At 39.3% G+C, this 21127-nt stretch overlaps 1 protein-coding gene across 3 annotated transcripts in view; it reads right to left on the bottom strand.

Moving 5' to 3' along the window:
* Positions 1-21127, bottom strand: part of unc5ca (unc-5 netrin receptor Ca) — a 213366-nt gene that overhangs the window by 22483 nt on the left and 169756 nt on the right. For 2 of the 3 annotated variants that reach the window (XM_044373067.1, XM_044373075.1), the window contains 4 exons: positions 14277-14468; positions 3691-3908; positions 1289-1424; positions 561-648 (listed from right to left, as the gene is read on the bottom strand). In XM_044373067.1, coding sequence (XP_044229002.1) covers positions 561-648; positions 1289-1424; positions 3691-3908; positions 14277-14468 — 634 coding nt within the window. The remainder of the gene's footprint in view (positions 1-560; positions 649-1288; positions 1425-3690; positions 3909-14276; positions 14469-21127) is intronic. The other variant, XM_044373084.1, reaches the window with a different exon arrangement.

The raw sequence follows: 21127 nt of genomic DNA, 5'->3' as shown, positions 1-21127 counted from the left end.
TGTTTGTTTTTGGGATTTATAACATTGCACAAACACATTTCTGTTGGCCACACTGCAGTCAACATTTCACACATCTTAAAATAATGGGTGTTTCATTTTCTACATTTGTAAATTATGTGGATTACTATACAGATTATAATGTTAAGTAGGTAATTAATGTGTAAATGATTCACCTATAATCTCCTCAACTCTGCTACTTAGGAATTTTAATTCTGGTATTAATATAGGAACTCTGTGGTATTACCTAACCTCTGTTGACTGAATCAGAAAAAAAGATGTACATGGATAAATTACACACTATAAATAATAATGATTCATCCCTTGCTGTGGATCCTAAACCCATATCAAACTGTGAAAGTCTCCCTACACAACCATACAAACAGATTTGAGAAGCCACTGGCCAGGAGAAAGACAAAGAAGAAAAGACAAAGAAAAACAAAGAAACAAAAAGAACATAGACAGAGATGCCGATATGAAGAGAAAATGGGGACAGCGGGGAGATACAGAGAGAAGAAAACCACACAGTAGAAAACTGAGGAAACGGGAGAGACAAGACTTACCTCAAGCTGTCCTTCCTGTGCACAGTCACATACATCTCATATACCCTACCCTGAGGAACAGCACCCGCTGGAACCAGCAAACTCACACCTGCAGGAGGGAGGGCAGGGTAGGCAAGATGGATGGAGGCAGAAATAACCAGTTTCATCATTTGATGCAACCCATTATCACTTTATCATTATGATTAATTATTGAATAATATTTTTTAAAGGCAACCCGTGTAAAACTTTCTCTTAAATATATTATCCATTGAATTGTGCTGCAATGTTTTATAGCTTCTGAGAGTTGCTTCCTACCAGCAGGTTATATTATTCATTACTCTTGCCTGCCCACTGCTTTTAAAACCTCACATAAGTCTACTGAGAGTTTTTTCTTTTGAATTTAGGTAGCAAGAGAACATCCCAAGGTTGTTTTGTGTAGCATGTTGACTGTACAGTAGTGCTAGTACTCTTATTTACTTTATGTGGTTAGTTTTCTAGTACAGGGAATGTATTTGATCTTGTTCAAGTCCATAATACTTCTTGCTTGACAGTATTATATTTAATGTCATTCTTACCATTAGTAACATTTTTATACTCATCAAAATCCCAAAAAGTTCTTGGATATTCACATAATTCACCAACCCATTATGAAAGAAGTTAAAAAAAAATCTCTACGGTTGTTGTATCAGTATACAGCAACCAGATTTATGATTTATGAGGAGTTGGTGTGTGTAGAATATAAAGTTTACCAGAGTTGGGTACAATGAGATGTCCTCCTTGGTTGTTGAAGGATCCATGAGCGGTACACGAGGGGTCACGCGTTCGGGCCAAGCTCTGGTTGCGAAGGTTCATGGTGTCGCTGTTATCCAACAGAGACTGGGTTATCTAGGAATCAAAAGACAGCAGTCAGTGTGGTAGTATAAAGAAAGATACACACAACACAACACTGACTGTCACAGACTGTACTAGACATATTCTTTTTCTGGAGAGACTGGATCATCTGGTCTTAAATGATAAATAAAACAAACTGAGGAATCAATGTCAGTCATTAGTTTGGCTGAGAAATGCAGTTATCCAGCAGCACAGAGGTATTCCCATTAGAAACACCACATTTTAAATGCATACTGTTGTAACTATGACACAACGTCAGAAGAATTTGAATGGATGCCAAGCACATATTGCAACAAGCCCTTCATTTTCTGTAGCATTGTGGATATGTATTTTAACTGTAACATTAGTCTGCTGATTAGTCTACTTTTTTCCTGTTAGACCTATAACAAGAGCAGGCATTGATCATAGTTATAACACTGTGTACACCCTAATGCATAAAATCGAACGGCACCCATGCACTAAGGAAGCTGAAAGAAGTGAACACATGCATATGCACAGTAGGTGATTTGTTAATTTTTAACAGGGAAGATGGCCCAATGGGAGGGCTAGGATTAGGGTTAGGGTTAAGAGTGCACGATTATCATGTACGCCTAGCCTAATTCTTGATATTATAATTGCGATTTAATAGAACTACTTTAAGGCTAAATATGTTAAATATATTTATATATTATATATAAATATTTTGTGTTGGCCTATTCTTTTACTCTAGTCAACTAAACAACCCCTCTGCCCTTGCACTCCCTCTGCTACTAGGGGATGGCAGATTAACAAGGGGGATGCATTTTGGTCATTTTTCTAACATGGGGGATAGCATCCGCCCTCATATCGCCTACTGCATATGCAGAAAATCAATGTGGCATAGTTTGAAGGTTGGACTTCCTTTAAAAGAGGTTATGTTAAGTACGGTATACAGTAAATATATTTTAATGAAACCAAAGGTTCATGGAGGTCCAGATATGTTTTACTGAAGGCCAGCCTCTTCTTGTAAAGGTCAGTTTTATTTTTACCAGGCTGATCAATATCAATACCCTATGTAAAACATTTTATCATGTTATTTAAACTTATACCTTACCAACTTTAAACTTTTTCCACTAGATTTTTCCTGCATTCACATTCATCAAAATGATTTCGTTTTTTTTTTTTGTCTTCGAATGTTTTCTTGGTAACCAATAACTAAACTGCTACAGGGAAGATTTGCATCTGCCTGGGAGCGCTGCCATAGGGCTAAGCTAGTCATGGGTGAAAAGAGAGCGAATTTACAATAGACATAAGAAACCACCTAAGGGTAAGTGGTAAAATATGACCTGTTTTGCATTTCATGGTCTAAATGTCCACAGTGAGATGGAAAATAAGGAATTAAGATTCAGTAGTTTACTCCCACATCAAACAAAGAAGACAAGAGGTTGATTCAGTGTGTCGAGGACAAACGGACTGAAACTAAACAAATTCAAAGAAATTCTCAAATTGGCAAGGCGATGTCAGTGATTAGAAAACAATAGTAATAGTATTATAATAATATTATTGAAAACAATAATAATAGCAGATGAAATCATCAAAAGGTGCCACTGATCTGTAGAGCTCAAAGATACTGAGTTCAGCTCTAGTGCTGCCTCAGGACAGGTGCCGCGATGAAGCCGAGTAGTTTCATCTGTATTTGTGACAACTGACTCTGGTATGCAGGCCATGTAGTTGACAGAGCAGAGGGAGGAAACTGGGGCACTTAGCTGCATGTATACTAATGGTATTTGGTTTTGTATTTATGTGACTGGGAATACATAGCTGCTGTGCTTTTGTATTCGCAAAATACACTCACCGGGCACTTTATTAGGAATATTTGTGCAATCTAATGCAATCCAATACAACAGCTCTGCCATAAATTCTACTTTTATGAAGCTTATACCTTTTCAGCTTTTGTTGAGATTGTCAGAAAGCTGATAATTCAACTTTATGTTTATTATTGAGGTCATAGTGGGTGGTGGTGTATTACTGGACTGCATTATATTGAAACGTGTTCCTAATATTTTGCCACCCTCATGTATGTTAATGGGGTGGACAAAATATGAGACCAAAATATGACCACCCACTACGACCTGAATAATGAACATAAAGTACAATTATCACCTTTCTGACAATGTCAACAAAAACTGAGAATGTATAAGTTTTGTATCAGTTTGCATTAGATTGCACTTTTGTACTTTCAAGTAGAAGCAGAATCATAGAAGTGGATAAAAGATACTGATGGACACATTCATGACATTACCTTGGGTGACAGTTTCGATGTAAAGTCTCCTCCGAGATCATCCTGTGGTGTGACCAGACCCGAGGAGTTGTAGACTTTTATCTTCAAGTTGGGGAGAGGGTCTAAGAGTGGAGAGTTGGTCATTGGGATTTTATCTGACACATCATGGAGGGCATACACTGGACCACGATACATGGCAGCTGCATTTGTCAAATCAGGAGGAGCTGTCAGTAGATCAGCTAGGGATGAAATGAAAGAAAGAGAGAAAGAGAGGGAGCAGAAATGGGAGGAAAATGGTAAATAAAAGCAAAAATCTGATTTTAAAACATGAGTTGAGTTTAACAACGCCACCAGACGGGATCAGAGAAGGTGTCTGACAGAGAAGGCAGGAATGAGGGCTAAGACTGGATACTTTACAGCATAAACGAAAACACACTGCTGTAGTATGGGGCATGTTGGGAGACCTTGTAGGAAGATCAGTGAGCAGGAATAAGGGGAGTAAGAAGAGAGCAGGCAAGGCTGCTGATAAGGTATCAGTGCTTGGTATGATACATGGCAGTACACAGGGGCATGACCTGGATCAACGACTAGTCATGGCTGCTGCACATAGAGAGAGAGCCAGAGAGAAAAAGGGGGGGGGGGGGGGGGTTAGGGAGGGAGAGAGAGAGAGAGAGAGAGAGCGAGAGAGAGAGAGAGTGAGAGAGAGTCTAGATTTGGAAGGCGATGCTTACATTTCATGTAAAGGAATTGATGACATTTTATAAGTCATATTTAGATCTATAAATCATCAAAACAAACTCATAAGTGCCAGAACCAAACTACATTACTTTATGCTGTACGATAAAAGAACAGAAATGCTCTTTAATCACACTTTGATTACATCACTGTCTATTTTTAAAGGGGGCACTGTGTCGTGTCACGTTTAAATCTGTCTGACACAATCTACCATGTACATTTGTCACAAAACATGACAATGTTAATTGTTATACTTGGGTTCTTTTAATTATATGTTCTTTATACTAAAGTGTGCTGTCTTTTTACCTTCATTATCCTTATACAGTGGTGTATAATAAATAGTTTATTTAGAATGGAACAAGCGAGACTGCGTGCAATAAACAAGCAGCACATTGGGAAACATTTAGAGTAGATCTGAAAACTAATCTCAACCACATTGAGATTAGTGAGAGTTTTGAGAGAGTCACATTTTTGATTAGATTAAATGTATAAACAAAATAGTAGACTGATTCATGTTATTTAATTTATAACTCTGAAGCTCTGAATGAAGCTTCATCATCTATGGAAATAAGAAACTCTGCTCAGTGCTCGGTCAGATGTGATTTGAGGCTACTGAGTGGTTCCTACTTGATACAGCGTCTGTGTAGTGTGGCGTCTTACACTACACTTTCTTGAGCTGCCATTACTGATGTATGCTAATGGTACCAACTTGACACTTTTTATGTATCGTGAGCAAACATCCAAGCATCCCACTTACACACGCACACATACAAGCACTGGCATAAATAAGAAAACATGGGCACTACACAAGCACTTACATATGCAAACATACCAATAACATGCACATAATACACACAACCCCACTACATATATGGGAATTACATGATGTAAGTGGGGATAGCTAGGTAAGTCTCTCTGAGATTTTCTTCTCTGCTCATCATGGAAAGGTTAGAGTAAGCCAGGGGGCATCTGCAGGAACATGATGATTGCTAATCACTACAATATGCTAATCAATGTGCATGGCACAATATACAGGTACTGTGTTTACAGTATGTTGAGTTTAGCTACAAAATACAACTACCTTCTGATACCTTACCTAGGACATCAATCACTTTATTATTTAGTTACTCCTTCCCTTGCTGCAGTAAATACATATAGACGGTTTAATCAGATCCTCTTTAGAATACCTCTACACAAACAACTCTCTTCCATCAAACAATCCAACAAACATTCAAGATTTAATTGGGATTGGGATCACAGGAAGGCCAGTTGTCTCCCGGGAACCAATCCAGATTTGCTCTCACCAGGCTCTATGATTTTGGGCGTAGAGCCTGAAATCCTGTCGTTCCTTTCACAAGCCCATTCATTCTAATTTTTAAATCCTTCATTATCACCCCCCACCAACACCACTCGCACACACCCCCACACATGCGCGCACACAAACACACACACATCTGTCACCTATCACTCTCTTTCTCTCTCTATCACCAGGCTGTTTACCCTTAAAGCCAGTGGGTATTCCTGCCAAATCATCCCTGCTGAAATTTAATTAACAACTAACAGAAAACCACAGAGAGAGATGTAGAAAGAGAGAGAGAGGCAGAAAGTCAGAGAGAGAGAGAGGCAGGGACATAATTCTTCATTAACACTAATCAGAGATGGTCCCTCAAAGCGGAGTGACAAGCATCCCAATGCTTTCCTGATAAAATGTCAACCAATCTGAGCTTGTGCAAAGACATTCACCCTTTATACACATACGGACACACACATACACACATGATTACTTTAGCTCACCGTCTACCAAATTGCATCGCATCCTTTTTGACCTCACTTTGCTGCTTTTTTTTTTTTTTTTTTTTTGTATACCATCATTTGAACTTTGATTGTCAACCCACAGCTGACCACATAATAGCACACCCTGAACTGTTTAAAGCCCGACTGACATTACAATTAGTCATCCCTTTTTGCAGTCCAAAAATAATGCCAACATTTTTTTTTTAATTTTATTGACAATAGTGTGCTAGTCTTTGATTAACAGCAGCTGACAGGCTGAGCCCTGGCAGGGTAAAGAGAGAAAAAGTAAACAAACTTGTGCTGTAGCTCACAAGCCATGGGCAGACAGTGTGTTGTCAGTGGCGGTATTGAAGAGAAAGGACCACACCAGCATATAAATGGACCAAAGTAATATTGGCAGGTATAGGCTTCCATGTTGTTTCATGTGTTGCAGCTGAGCAGCTAAATGTTAACAGTACACTGTCTTTCTGGTGAATGTTTGTTTGGTGGCTCGTTCAACAAGCTGAGGTGTAGGGCAAGACATGTGTTCATGTTTGTAGGAAGGAGACTTATACAGGAAAGCTAATAGAAGATATGTGGCAAACTAAGCGTAACAGTTATGGTGTGTTCAGACCAAGTGCGAAGCATATTTTTCGCATGGTGTGATTACATCCAAAGATGTGAATTTGCGCTGGGCAACACAAAATGATGTGAATATGTCTACGTGCAAGCTGAAAATGTTTCAACTTGAGTAAAAAATGTGTGTGTATCACGGCACTTTATGAATGTACTTCATGAACGTACGGAGAGTAGAGGGGAAAATGAGAGAGACTGGAAGGACATACAGAAAGAACCAGAGTTCTTGGTGAGTTGTGAGTTCAGTCAGAGGCTGACCTGAACACACAGACTCACCCTTTCAGACGAGGTCGGTGCCTTCCATTACTACAGCTAATGTACTTTGGCTGTTTGGGGCAAATAAACACAAATGATTCAGCAGTTAAACTCACACAAGTAACATGAGTCGAAAATTGCTTTGTGTTTGATCTGAACACACCATTACACCTCTTCCTAACACTTCTTCCTCACATAGGCTACAGCGAACGAGCGAACTGTTGTGCATGCAGTGCGAAAAATTGTCCAGATATACTATGAGCAATGTCGCAGTGCTGAATGTGAGTGTGTGGAGGACTGGACAGAGCGCATGGACAGAGCCGCTGCTTGCCGACAGAGCACCGGGGAGCTCTTGAGGAGAGAGGTGAGGGCAGAGCTGGAGCCTCTGGAGGAATAATACCCGGAGTCACACAGGATTCTGCTCTGATCTGGAGAGAGCTCAGAGTTTGTTTTTTAAACTTTTGGGATTAAAAAGTGGATTTATCTTAACGCTTACTTTCTCTTTGTCCATGTTGACTGCTGATTGGAGGGGAAACAGAAACGTGAAGGACGTTAGCTTTGATTTTGACCAATGGAAATAGGGCTAGGTGCACAAAACTTCACAGAAATAGAGCCAGGACGAGCATTTTTTTCAAACAAGTGACACATTGCTCAGCCTGTTTGCTGACGCACGGAGCAGGTCAAGACATCTTCATTGACAAATAATGAAATAATCTGATGTTCGCTCGCTTGCTCGTTTGCATCATATCAAGTTAGGAATTGGTGTAACTTGACACGATGCACACATCAGATTGTTTCAGTTTTTCCCAGTGAAGATGTCCTAACCTGCTCTCTGCGTCTGCAAACAGGCTAGGCAACGTGTTTCATGTACTTGCTCCACCTACAACCTATTTTCATTGGTCAAAGTTGACACTGACATCTGTGACGTTTCCGTTTACCCTCCAGTTAGCAGTCAAAATGGACAAAGAGAGACTAATTTACAAGGCTGAGAAGTGGCACATCTTGTATGATCCACAGCACCCTTTTTATGAGGATATCATCAAAACGAGGTTTGGAAGAAAATTGGGGAGCCGTTGGGAGTTACAAATAAGTCTTGTCCTCTGACTATATAGAAACAAGGCTGACAGAAGGTAACTTACCTTAGCAAATATTAGCCAAAGTTAGCTGCTTGTTAGCAGAACAATACTAAAGTGCCAACCTAGCTGAGTTTCAGAGAATTACAACAGTGACAGTCAATGTTGACAGGCTTTCTCTGGGATTGTGGTGTGGAGTGTTGGCTAAATAAATAAGCTACAGTGACATTTCTGAAACAAAACTATAGTCTCAGTTGATAACTGTTGGGTCCTAATTTAGACTTAATATGCACAACACAACACTACATATTGCATTATGTAATGAAACATTAAGTTTTGAAAAAAAGATAACAAAACCATGAAAATAGCTCATGAATATAAATAAGAATTTATTCTTTAACTGCACAGGCCCATATTTCCTTGGGGAAAGAAAGAAAAAAACAAAAACAAAACAAAACTGATGGCTGAACGGCAGGAAAAAAAAACAGTCATGAATGTCTGAAGGTCATGAATGTATCACCATCACAAAAACAAATTCATTTTTGTAATGGAAAGGCTAGAAACAAAACATCTAGCAAACATATTCAGTTTATGTCACATTTTTTCATGAACTGCAAAAGCTCCATTGCTGGCTCTGTTGTGGCACTCCTGAATTTCTGCCATGGCAACGCTGGGCTGTGTGGCTTCTGCTTCCTCTAGCCAGTGCTCATCATCAGTTGGTCTTATGAGCAGGTTATGGAGTACATATGCTGCAACCACCAGGGTGTCCACTTTGTTGCTCTTTTGGAAGACCCTCCATCTTGAGAATGCCAATAGCCTTCTCCACTGACATGCAGGCTCTGGAAAGCCTGTAATTGAACACGGCTTGTCTTCTGGGCAGGTGCTTTCCAGAGTAGGGACACATGAGATAGGGCTTCAAAGGAAATGCCGCATCTCCCACCATGGTGTAGGGCAATTTTCCCAGATGCTCTGCACCAGGGAGAAATTTATCTTGGAGCATATCCAGGGTCTTCTCCCACCTGTACTGCAGTGAATTTGTAATCTGTACTGAGAAGGGCTGGAAACACCACTGAGAATCTCCTCTTGTAATTCTTGAAATAACTTCTGGATGTGGATGGGGCTGTGATGTTAATGTGCTTTCAGACTAGTGACCCGATGCAATGAAGGAAATCCCATCTTTCTTTAAACCACTTAATTATTTTTCTCTAGGTTTGCTCAGTGGGTCGATGTAGATATGTAGACAGCATCCTCCTTTCAATGACTTTGCATGTTACCTCAATACAAGCAGAGACGGTCTCTACTCCAATGCGATAACTGTATGCCAGGCTCTGCATTGAGCCTCCTGATGCCATGTATCTGAAATAGAGGGAGAGAGGTAAGTAAACAATTTAGATGTATGCAGTATTAAATAACTGTTTTGCCATTTGCAGGTGTTGAAGCTAAAAGCAAATGGAAAAATATACTGTACGCAACACATTTGTTCACAACTCAAGAAAAGCTCCACCCTGCCCAATGGATCACAAGCACCAGAGGATCCTGTGCTTTCTTTTGCCTTATGTTCAACCAAGGAAGTAACATGCATTTTTTTGGTTAGAATCACTGGCACTTCTTAAAATTTTGCTAAGTTACTGTAACTCTGAATATATGCCTGAAACTTTCATCTTCATTATTAAATATTCAGAACCACTCAAAACTACAGAACAAAAATGAAAGTATTTGTTTAAAAAAAAAAAAAAAAAAGTGTCAAGCAACATTAATCACCCCATACTTTACAGAAGTAGTAAATTTTTAACAGAATTACAGAGTATAAACAGCTCTTATAACAAGGGTTGAAAATATTATATTTTACTCTGTTGTACTCACTATGTCTACTGTTATAGCCCATGAGGCGAATCTTATGGAGGATAATAATATATTTAATTTGTCAATCTACTTTTTGTTGATGTTCTTTTTCCTTTTTTCCCCTTCTTTTTTCAGGTCCAGGTGTAATTTAAGTGAGCCAAAACAGAGCATGAACTGCCTGCTGCAGTGCCCTGACCCAGAAATAGTCTGAAACTGAACCCACTGGAACCCCAACCAGCTTCCACTCATGTCCTGACGCAGCTCCAGCCAGTCTCTGGGCAGATTTCAACTGGACATCAAAACTCTGATGCAAGCATCACTTCCTCCCTGCCATCACACCCGCCATTAATCCAAGAACAAGTGAGCTACTTGCCATTCTGAGTCCAATACCAAAAGATGACGAGGACGAAAGCTTTTTGATGAAGTTACAGCTGTTAACCCTGATTTAAATTGAGACAGACAACAGATGGCGCTCTCTACTGCCTCTTCACAGCGATATGGCCCCAGCAACCAACAACCACCCTAACCTCACTATCATTAAGCCCTGTATTCATGGCTGAGTGACCCTGAGTGACCCAAAATGGAAACTCCTGATCAATTATTCTTTTTATTATCTTTTTATTCTTTCATTGTTAATATTATTGTAATTTATCCATTGGGTTATTTTGAAACAATATGTAGTTCACCAAGTGAATAATGGAGGATGGAAAGTATTTTTGTTTACATTTTACTGATGTTTCAAGAAGTACTACATGATATGATTATACAGTGCTTTTCTGAGTTCTCAAAAAGAGGGCACTTTGTTTACATGTTATTGACTGTTTCAAGAAATGGCAGCTACAGAAAGTAAGTGTTTAATACAACACATACTTTTGAGAAGTGAGAAGTATCTTGTTTTTATTACCTCAGAGCAATAGCAAGCCGTTTCTTAGGCTTGATAGACTCTCTGAATGTTGTTGTCTGTCCTCTTAAATCCTGCCCAACAAAGGATCGCAGTGTCTCCATCTGGCTGGCACTCATGCGGAAGTAGTTCAAGAAAGCTGCCCTGTGAAGGTTGAGTTCTTGCGCTAGGTTGTGAAATGCTCCGTGTTCCTTCCTTTTCCTGTTGATGGGATGTACCCATATGCAATATCTCCTTTGCTGCAGCTGCAGAAGTAGCTGCTCTCCTGCACCAAGCATGCTGGTATATTACATCTGTTAATGACAGGACACAAAGTAGGACACACTGTTGTGCTTCTAAAGGGCACAGAAACAACGGAAAAAAACATCTTAATCCTAAAATGCTGTAACTCCAAGTGGGATCAGCAAGTGTTAAATTGGACTTTTCATATTCCTAAACCAAGAGCATTATCCAAACTGCTGTCTTGATTGGCTTGAACACATTTTCCAGGCACCAAGTCCCTACCAGGTGGTAGTGTCTGTCCCCAAACACCCACAGTGGGGGTAGGGAGCAGACAATACTGCCCACTACTGGAGACAGATGTCCAAGCGCCCACACTGTATACAGTTTGCTTAGATACACATTTAATCCAAATGTGTCCATGGTCCATGGCCCCACTACCAAAGGGCAGTTTGTGCCTAGCAAGAGAAAGGTAAGTGCAGAGGAGTGTTTCACAAAGCAGGATTGGGTTTTTAAATTCCCCAAAAGTTTTAAACAATATCTTCTAAGTTATATCATGTTTTAGATTTACATGTGAATTTAAACAAGACTAGCTAGATTGTAAAATAACTCAGTTATTTCTTCAGTAATTGACAGTTAATCAATATCACTCTTTATTACAGCCTATATAATTGTAAGCCTATATAAAATATCACAGTGTATAAATCACAAAACGTCATCATTCTAGCAGAGGAAATGTTTAAAACTTAAAAGAATTATGTTAGTTATGAATAAATAACTTAGATACTTACTCATTTGCAGAGGGAGAAATCACAAGCAGCGCCAAAAAAAAATCTCATCCCCTCCTCGCTCTGCGACATCGCTTGTAGTATATCTGGACAATTTTTCGCGCTCCATCGGCTAGAGTTAGGAAGAGGTGATAGGCTACGTACAGAATTCACTATTAGCCTAACCAGCATGCTGCTAATCATTGCACTTCAACTGGTTCATTGTCTCCACCGCAGCCTTTCTGCTCTGCTGTCCGCTCTGTGTGTGTCTGTGTGTGTGTGTGTGTGTGTGTGTGTGTGTGTGTGTGTGTGTGTGTGTGTGTGTGTGGAGGAGCTGAGAACCGCCACGTTCAAACACCGACACAGAGAGCAGAGGAGAGAACAGAGAGCAGAGGCTAAAGGCAGCGCAGCCATAACACCAAAACGTAAAAAAAAAAAAATACTGATAAAAGAACTGACCTTAAAAATACCCCAGGTTCTTAACATTTTAGAACCAGTTCCAATTCAGAACCAGGTTTCAAAGGGGCATCCGTAGTCGTGGGGCAGCCGTGTCGTGGATATGTGGTGTCGACATTGTCGCCATAGCCATACACAATAAGCTGTTTTGTTCGTATTGTTTATATTGGTGTATTTCTCTAAACTGAGCTGAAAAGAAACGAGTGCACATAAACTAGGGAAATAATATTATTATATAATATTAATGTCAGGTTTCGGTGCCAGCCGGTCACGTGAGAGACTATCACACTGCCGCTACCCTGCTAGTATAAGTTACATTTGTTTTTATTTGTTTCTTTCAAGAGGGGTGTGGGTCCCTCCAAGGCAATGGTAGGGGAAACACTGGACTTTAACTATCCTGTTAAAGGAGTTGTAGATCTGACAGGGGCTCTTAACACAAAATACATGCTGCAGATTCAATCTGTTCCTAAAATGTTCACTAAATGGAGACTATCAAGTAGTGTTAAGTATGATGAGTAACACTATGAGCACTTGTTTTGTCATGAGCTATTTTAAGCCATCTAATGTTAAGTCATTAATTTAAATATGTGGGAGTGTATGAATGCATGTCTCTTAACAGGTTTTGCTACATTATTTTAGGGACTATTTTTCCATGTCTTTGACAAATAAATATTCTTACTGTATAGGAAAAGTTCATGGCATCTGTGGTCTAATGCCTGATTTATCCAAATTCCCTGTTCAATCCTGGCATTTCCAGTAAGCTATCAAATGCATGCACATTGGTGTACAAGTGTGTGACTGTGTGCTTCTTCTTGTCTTGTCCGTTTCACAAACGCAGAGCAGAGGAGAGTGAAAGATGGCTCCACTTTCACAGGAAGACAAACAAGGAGGGAGTGTCTGTTGCAGCAGGAGTCACTGTGACGGGAGACACAGCGAGGCAAAGAGAGACACAGAGACGAAGATGAAGACAGGAGGATGCTGATAAACAGGAAATGTGACTGACCTGAATGTGCAGATGGGGAGGGAGAGAAAGAAAGAGTGATAGAGAGAGAGAAAGAATGGCAGAGAGAGAGTGCTTGATGGAAGAGAGTGGTCTTTGGTTGAGACAGAGATTAATCTGAACCTGTAGACTGACAAATGGGGGCAGAGCAAAGAAACTAAATGATACTAGCATCAAAGCCTGAAAGTGGACGGAGCAGGTACAGTAATTTCCATGAAGGAACAATCACATCTGTTTTCCCTGTCCACCTGCAAACCTATCTACATGTATTATCTACATGTTTTTTTTATTTATCTACATATACTTTATATATTTTTATACTCGACATCTTTGTAAATGAGGGCCAGCACTCAATTATTTTAAATAAAGGTAATATATATCTATCTGTCTGCCTATCACTTATCTATCCTTATATCTACCTATTTACCAACTTATCTATCATTGCCAAAATTTAAGAGAAACATAAAATCTGTAGTCCTCTCCTTGAGACACAGTAGGAGGGAGAGAGACAAACAGACACTTTCTGTCAAGTTCCCTTGGCAGCAAGTATCCGACTATCCTGACTGTTCTTCAAAAACACTGTGAGTCCTTATCTGTCTCAGGGTTATTGTTTTAAGGCTGGCTGTGCTCTGACTTTCCTCTACATGTCCTCAATAGATCATCTAGGTAGCTAACTCAGGCTGAAGCACATAAACTCCTCCATGACAATGTGCAACAAAACACAATTTCAGAAGCAGGAGTTGAAAGCTCATAAGAAACTTATTACATACTGCACTTTATTTCACTGAAATTGAGTAACTTTCATGTAATTGTACTTATAATACACTCTTAAAATCTGAATTTCTGCTTTGACTACAGTAGAGTATTGTCTAGCAGTAATCCTACTTAAGTGGGACATTGTAGCATCCTTTCCACCTTGGATCAAAAGTCATTTCTTCAACAGTCCTTACCTGATCTGGCTGTTTTGATATTAACAGACTGGAATCCTCCATTCAGTGCTGACGTGTCGATGATGTCTGAGTCAAAATCACGGTGTGTCTTACGGTAGACAAAGAGCGCCACGATGACAGAGATGACCAGGCACATAATAACTGCGATGACAATGCCCACATACAGAGCCACGTCATCTGTGCTTGGAGCAGCTAGAGGGGACACAAAGAAGAAAAGAGGATCAATGTTTGGCAGACAAATGTTGTTTAGTATTCAAACTTTCATTTAAAAGAGAACTTAAGAGGACATGTATATGTCAGAAGAACAATGATTATTCTCATGGAACAGCAGGGCAGTAGCTGGGAAAGCAGCGTTCTTCATGTAGACAAGATGAATAGCACTGTGAGCTTCCAATTAACTTGGTATGACTCTCTGTCATTTTTAATTTGTGTTCAACAATTTCATTCTTAACTCAGACCACCTTTCAGACTTAAAGGACAATCTCTATAGGTTCCATTTCAAATGAAACTTTTAAATAGCCCTCCAGCTTGTGTAATATGATAATTTGTCTAGACAGAGGTAGAGAGAGAAACACAGACACCTTTCATAAAAAAAGAACGGTACAAACTCTTAAAACTTAATAAGGCTGTTAATTATTTTACAAGGATCCCAACATCCTTTTTCAATCTGGCTGAGACTTTAATGGTGTTTCAGTGAGAACAACAGTGGAACTGAGATTCATGATCAGTCTTTTAAAGCACCAGAAGGGACTAAGAAAATGTTTAACTGATGGGGTGATGCAGCTTTTAAAAGGTATAAGCCACACTTACGGAAAAAGGAGAGAAGAAATGCGGAAAGGATGGGAGGCGACAAGTTAAGAGCACAGAGGAGGAAAGATGAGGAAGTAATAGGAGGGAAAGCCAATAAGTGAGGAGGAATATAGAAAAGAGGACATGCAAGCAGATGAGGAGCAAATAGAAAAGAATAGAGAGGAAAGGAGAGGATAGGAGAGAAGAAGAGAAGAGAGGAGAGGAGAGGAGAGGAGATAACAGCAAAGAAGAGGAAAACAGGTCAAAAGAAGCGAAATGCACTTGGACTTCAAAGCAGCAAAACAAACAAGCCTACATATTTAACATGAAAGCGCCTGTGAAACTTTTTTGAGTAGTCTCACACTTAAAGCACTCCTCATATAATCATGTCCTCTGTAGCTAGTAGGAGGGGATTTGTCTGCAGCTATTAAGAAGAAGACAGAAAAGTATAGGAATGTTCCTTTTAATCCGCCCTTAAAGTTGAGAGGCAGATAACAGGCTTTTAGCTACAAACAGCCTGAGTCATTTGCTAAAGGATTTTGCTGTTGTCGCATCAGAACAAGTTCAGAAAGCATGAACTTGATTATGCATGAAAGAATCCTTTGATGAGGCACACAAACATTCAAGCTAACATATGTTTATGCGCTGACAAGCATGATACAAACATACACACATTCACAGAGGAGAGGTCACTCGTGATGGTGTTAGTTGTTCATTTACCACATGAGGGAGCTGTGAACCACTTCTAGCATCTATGGGGAGCTGGACGCGTAAGGGTAAAAGCATGTCCCTCATAATTAAATCTGAGACTGTGATGAACAGAATGTCTGGGCACTTTGTCAAAGGAACAGAAAAAAATTATACTTAGGCTTAGCGTCCTAATCACGGTACCACAGTGTTGTCCAACTCTTGTAACACAGATGTTTGTGAAATAACGACAAAGTCATACATTGAAAATATGTGCTCCATAGATGAAAAAAAAATGACACATAAGGACAGTACTGTAGGTAAGTAAAAAAAAAGGACATGAGTATTAACATTTGATGTAGTGAAAGCACAGGTGTAGTCTTGGAGGGGTTTAGCTGTCCCAACTCATGTTTACTTTTAACATTTTCTAATGTGAGTAAAATTAATTAATTTTTAGCTATTGTTATTTAACTGTGACTAAACTTCTATCCTATCCTAACTAAACTGTTGCATAAACTAGTCTCCTAGCCTGACCAGAGTTGTTTTATCTGTCTAAAGTTGACTGTTAAATGTTAAATGTGTTTGTGGTAGTAGAATGAAATGTCCAACAACCTCTGATATAGTATGTGTTTCAGAGTTTGTACTCTTTTCACAAAGATGCGTGACCATGTAGGGGTTTGTTGTAGCAACTCAAATCCTGTCAAATACCTGTTCATTACATCTAACTTAAACTTACCTAAGAGCAGCACCTTTAAATCTCAAAAGTGTATCCCATTTGGATTTTGTCATACGCAGTGACAGATTTCCATTTGACGACCAAACTACACTGCTTCATAAAGTTGCCCTGTTATCAAGGTCCTTGCACTTGCCAAGGGGGAACAAAATTGGATAATCCTCTTAAGTACCAACTCTGCGATCTTAATTATGATCATCATCACCATCATCTATTTAGGGAATCTTTATCTTGTTTCTACTTTAACTTGAAGGTCTGTAACTTTAGAACATGTACTTGGCAGCCACAAGAAAGATCACTTCTAAACTATTTTTTTTTTCCTATCTAGCAAAGAGTCTTTGGAACACTTTGGGATAAGTTAACTAGGCTATGGCCTGCTGTGTTATCCCTGAGAGTGTGTGTAATGTGTGTTATACCAGTGGGCTTAAAAATCCTTTCTGCACCGTCTATCAGTTTGCATCCCAACTCTCCCAACTCTCTCAGATCTTTCTTTCCCTACATCTCACCCCTCTCTCTCACCGACTCCCAGCGTCTCTGTCTCCATCTGTTTGATTTGTAGATGAATGAAATAGCATGTCCCATTAGAACATCTACCTGCGTGAGTAACCTACATAGAACTGATGGATACCAAATGTTTTCTTCTTTTTACTGTTCATTTCCAATTTTGTCTTTTGTGCTTCTTTGTTCTAAATTCCCATGTTGAATAATAACAAATTAAATACATTTCTTTACTAATGGTGTTTAAATGGTAGGAATAGCAATATTATATACGGTCATTTAGACAATGAAATCCAATTGTACGATTAACGCAATGCAAAGAGTAAAGAACAGCCACAATGCTGCAAATTTCACATTATCAAAACAGTCATATGGGGCCAAATCAGTGGTTATGCTACTAAGTGATTGGATTCAAGGAAACGGATAGAATTCATTCAAAATAAAAAAATATATAAAAGGGAGATAAATAATATTATGGCTCACTGAATTCACAGAATCCATGATACTCAATGTGAAATTTCCATTATATTTATTATCATTTTAAATAGACAGTTAAAAGTTCTTTGCTGCATGAGCATACAGTACAATATGACTGCTCATTTGAGCACAATCTTAAAATTGCTCTTCTCCAAATTTTAAAAATGCTTCATTCTCTCTTACTCCTCAATGGCAGTTTTTTTTTAATATTATAAAAAGGGAGAAAAAAATCTTTCCGTGCTCTGTTTGTGTCTACTTCTTTGGTCATTGTGCTTCCACATGAAAACCAAAATGCTGCTTTGGTTGAAAACTGCCTATTCTATATTTCTCATATTCTCTTACTGTCTGAAAACATTGCATAATAGGCTTTCTTTTTCTGACAAGATGGAGGCTGAAAAAGGGACAGGGCGTGGGTGTGCACTTTTGACCAAACCCAGATGAATGAATAATGTGTTTGGACCTCTGTGTATCTAAGTGTGTCCCGAGGCTTTGCTCTGTGAATCCAGAATGACAAAATCGGCAGTGATAGAATGAGGAAGGAGCACAGTCTGAATAAGTACTGACAGGCACACACCTATGTTCATTTTTATGAGCACTCATGCGAGCACCGACACTCACAATGAATGCATGGACAGCCATGCACAAACACACATGCAAACACACACACATATTAACTTTATCCACAAGTCAACTATCTCCTGCGCTTTTCTTCCCTTGTACCTGACAAGCAGTTTCATGTCCGAAGCACTCACCCGCAAGCCCGGCTAAATTGGATTTAGATTAAAAATATGTGCCTTTCCGTGGACGCACCAGAAAGGAATTGAATAAACGATAAACCACCTGGGAAGAGAGAGACACATTCAAACATCCCATCTGTGATGTTCCAGCAAGTACTATCTGACAGCTCTCTATAGGAGGGAGAATGTTCTGTTCTAAAGGTCAGAACACACACACACACACACACACACACACACACACACTCACCACCACTATAACATATGTACACAAGTGTGTACACATGCACAAAAAAAAAAAACATGTCATGAAAGAACTTGTGGAGGATGCTGAGAATGATCGCACTAATCTATCAGGGTCCAATTCAGACACATTGCAGACAGCTGACATGGAGCCAGTAGCGTGTGTGTGTGTGTGTGTGTGTGGCTCTGCCTTTTGAAGAACATCCATAGGCAACTGTTTATCGTTGTTTCTACAGCATCTCAGGTGAGATACTGACAGTCTCTTTTCTTCACCTGCTATCTGTAAGTCAGTGTTCTGCTTTTCTTATCTGTGTATATGTGTTTCTATCTATATGCTTCTGTGTATAAACCTCAATCTCCAGGGAAGGAAAAATTAAATTCCTCAAGACTTTTTTTTGGATATATTTATGTTTCACCCATTAAAAAGCATATCTTAATCTTGATATGTAATTAAAGTTTGTAAAGTTATGTAATGGATTTTTTTGTGGTGCATATTTCACCTTTGACAATAACCCATGGTGGTTAAAAGAGTCTTGGTATTTGATATGATGGGATGTGGGGATTAAGCAGGTTTGAGGAGGGGATGAAAATTCTGCAAATTTTTGACAAAGAACCATCTTTTCTTCTTTTCATGGCAAGAATTCATCAGTCATAGTCATAGTTTTTGTAACTGTGTTTGTGTTGTGCATGTGCGTGCATGTGAGTGTGTGTGAAAGAGAGAGTCTGCGGACTGACTGATGTCATTGTATGTCCATAATAATGAGCATCGTAATTGGCACAACTTTATTTATTTGAATAAATCTGGGACTTTGGCCACATACAGTTGGTAACCGTATATGTGTGCCAATATGTGTGACTGCGTTTGTGTGTTTACATGAGCATAAACCTTTGGGACTAAGGAAATTGCACAAATCATACACACACTCTCCATCACACATGCAGTTGATTACACACATGGGTTAGCAGAACAGAAGCCCCGGCTCACCCTCAGTCAGCATGGATCGCTGTCTATCGATTGGCTGAGCTTTTTGTCATTCTCAGAGTCTGTCCAATCTGCCACGGAGAGGATTTAAAGAAGGGGGAAACAAGGATAATTCAGCTTAGCTCCTCTCTATCTTCTCTGTGATCTGCATCCAAAGCAGAGCTGTGGACAAACACTACTTGAAACTCGTTCAACTGCCTTTTTGATCTTGCTTGGCACAAACATGCAAACACCACCCATACTGCACTCCTGGCAGACACATCCGCTCTAAGTAACTGGCAGGGATGAACGGAAGAGAGAGAGTAAAAGAGGGAAAGCAAGCAGTAATTTGTATTTATGTCTATACTCGTTTTCTATAGCAGGGAAGGGAAAAAACTTGACAGTTGTTGATGCCAAGAAATAAAATATAGAATCGCATTGGGGTCACTAAAGCCAGAGGGTGTATTCATATGATAGCAAACAACTCTATATTTGAAGTCCTTATATCTAAGTCCATACACCGTATAACAACCCAGTAATACAGTGCAATTGTAGCCATTCAATGAATACAAGCCTTTCAATGCAATTTGTTTTATCCAGTTGAAAGGGACATTATGACCTATTTCAGTGTCTGCTTGCCACAAATATGATTCACAAAATACTGCTAGAAGCCGACTCCTTCCACAAAAATCTTTGGCTCAGCCATCCGTCTCATCCCCTCAAGCTAAGCTGGTCTGTAACTGACACAAACAGCTATGTCATATTTTCAATAAAGAGACACATAAGTCAACAAATTAGGGTAAAAATGCAACAGGAAAAAACTGAGGCAAAAGGTAATTATTATAATAATGGTATGGCATTTGCTTTTTTGGCTGAAGGGTTTTCAGACTTCAACCTTCACATCAGAAATATATTATACATATCTGCTCAACAAACACCATCCTCACTTATAGAAGGAGCTTATAGTGACTACAATGTGACCACAATGACTGACATTGACTTTGATGTGACATCTACTATGGGTGTAAATAACCCACAGACCTTGTTTTCTAAATGGTCTAAATGGATGAGAAGACCACAATTAGGTCCCACTCTTTTACAATCAATAGCAAAATAACCATTAAGTCACTTGTATTGATTAAATACTTATCAACATGGTTGTGCAAAAAAGCAGTAAACATCTTCCACATTACTCTTTTAACAGACAGCTGTGAATGCATAAAAATCAGATTTTGCTCACACAGCTTCTGGTTGTGAAACTGGATATGGAGGAGGTCAGCCTGGCATTTGTAATCTGATTTAAGGCCCTGATATACTCCAAAACGGACATGGACATGGAAAGCTGGCACACATTCTGCATAGACGGACGTGTTCACATGTGCGCAGTTGGCATATATGGTTTGGGCTTCAGGCAGGCGGTCCGCGAAGACCCTCGTGGATACATGACAATGACAAAAATTAGGTCACACTGTGGCTACATGGACGGGGAAAGTATAATTTGAGTTTATTTTAGATAATAATTCAGCCACAATAAGAATATATCCAATGTAAATGATCAACAAGAAGAATGTCAAGTGTCAATATAAGTAAATTTGCTCTCTGATTATTTATATTAGACCATCAAAAAATGACATGACATTTATAACTGTAGTCATTCTCTACAAAAACAGAACCAAATTGGTGATTAGTGAGTCTCAAAGCCACTCATGCAACCTCCCAATGCTCATGT

The sequence above is a fragment of the Thunnus albacares genome, chromosome 2 (assembly GCF_914725855.1).
Source record: "Thunnus albacares chromosome 2, fThuAlb1.1, whole genome shotgun sequence".
Lineage (NCBI taxonomy): Eukaryota > Metazoa > Chordata > Actinopteri > Scombriformes > Scombridae > Thunnus > Thunnus albacares.
Note: the sequence above shows the minus strand (reverse complement) of the source record. Positions and strands in the feature narration are given on the sequence as shown.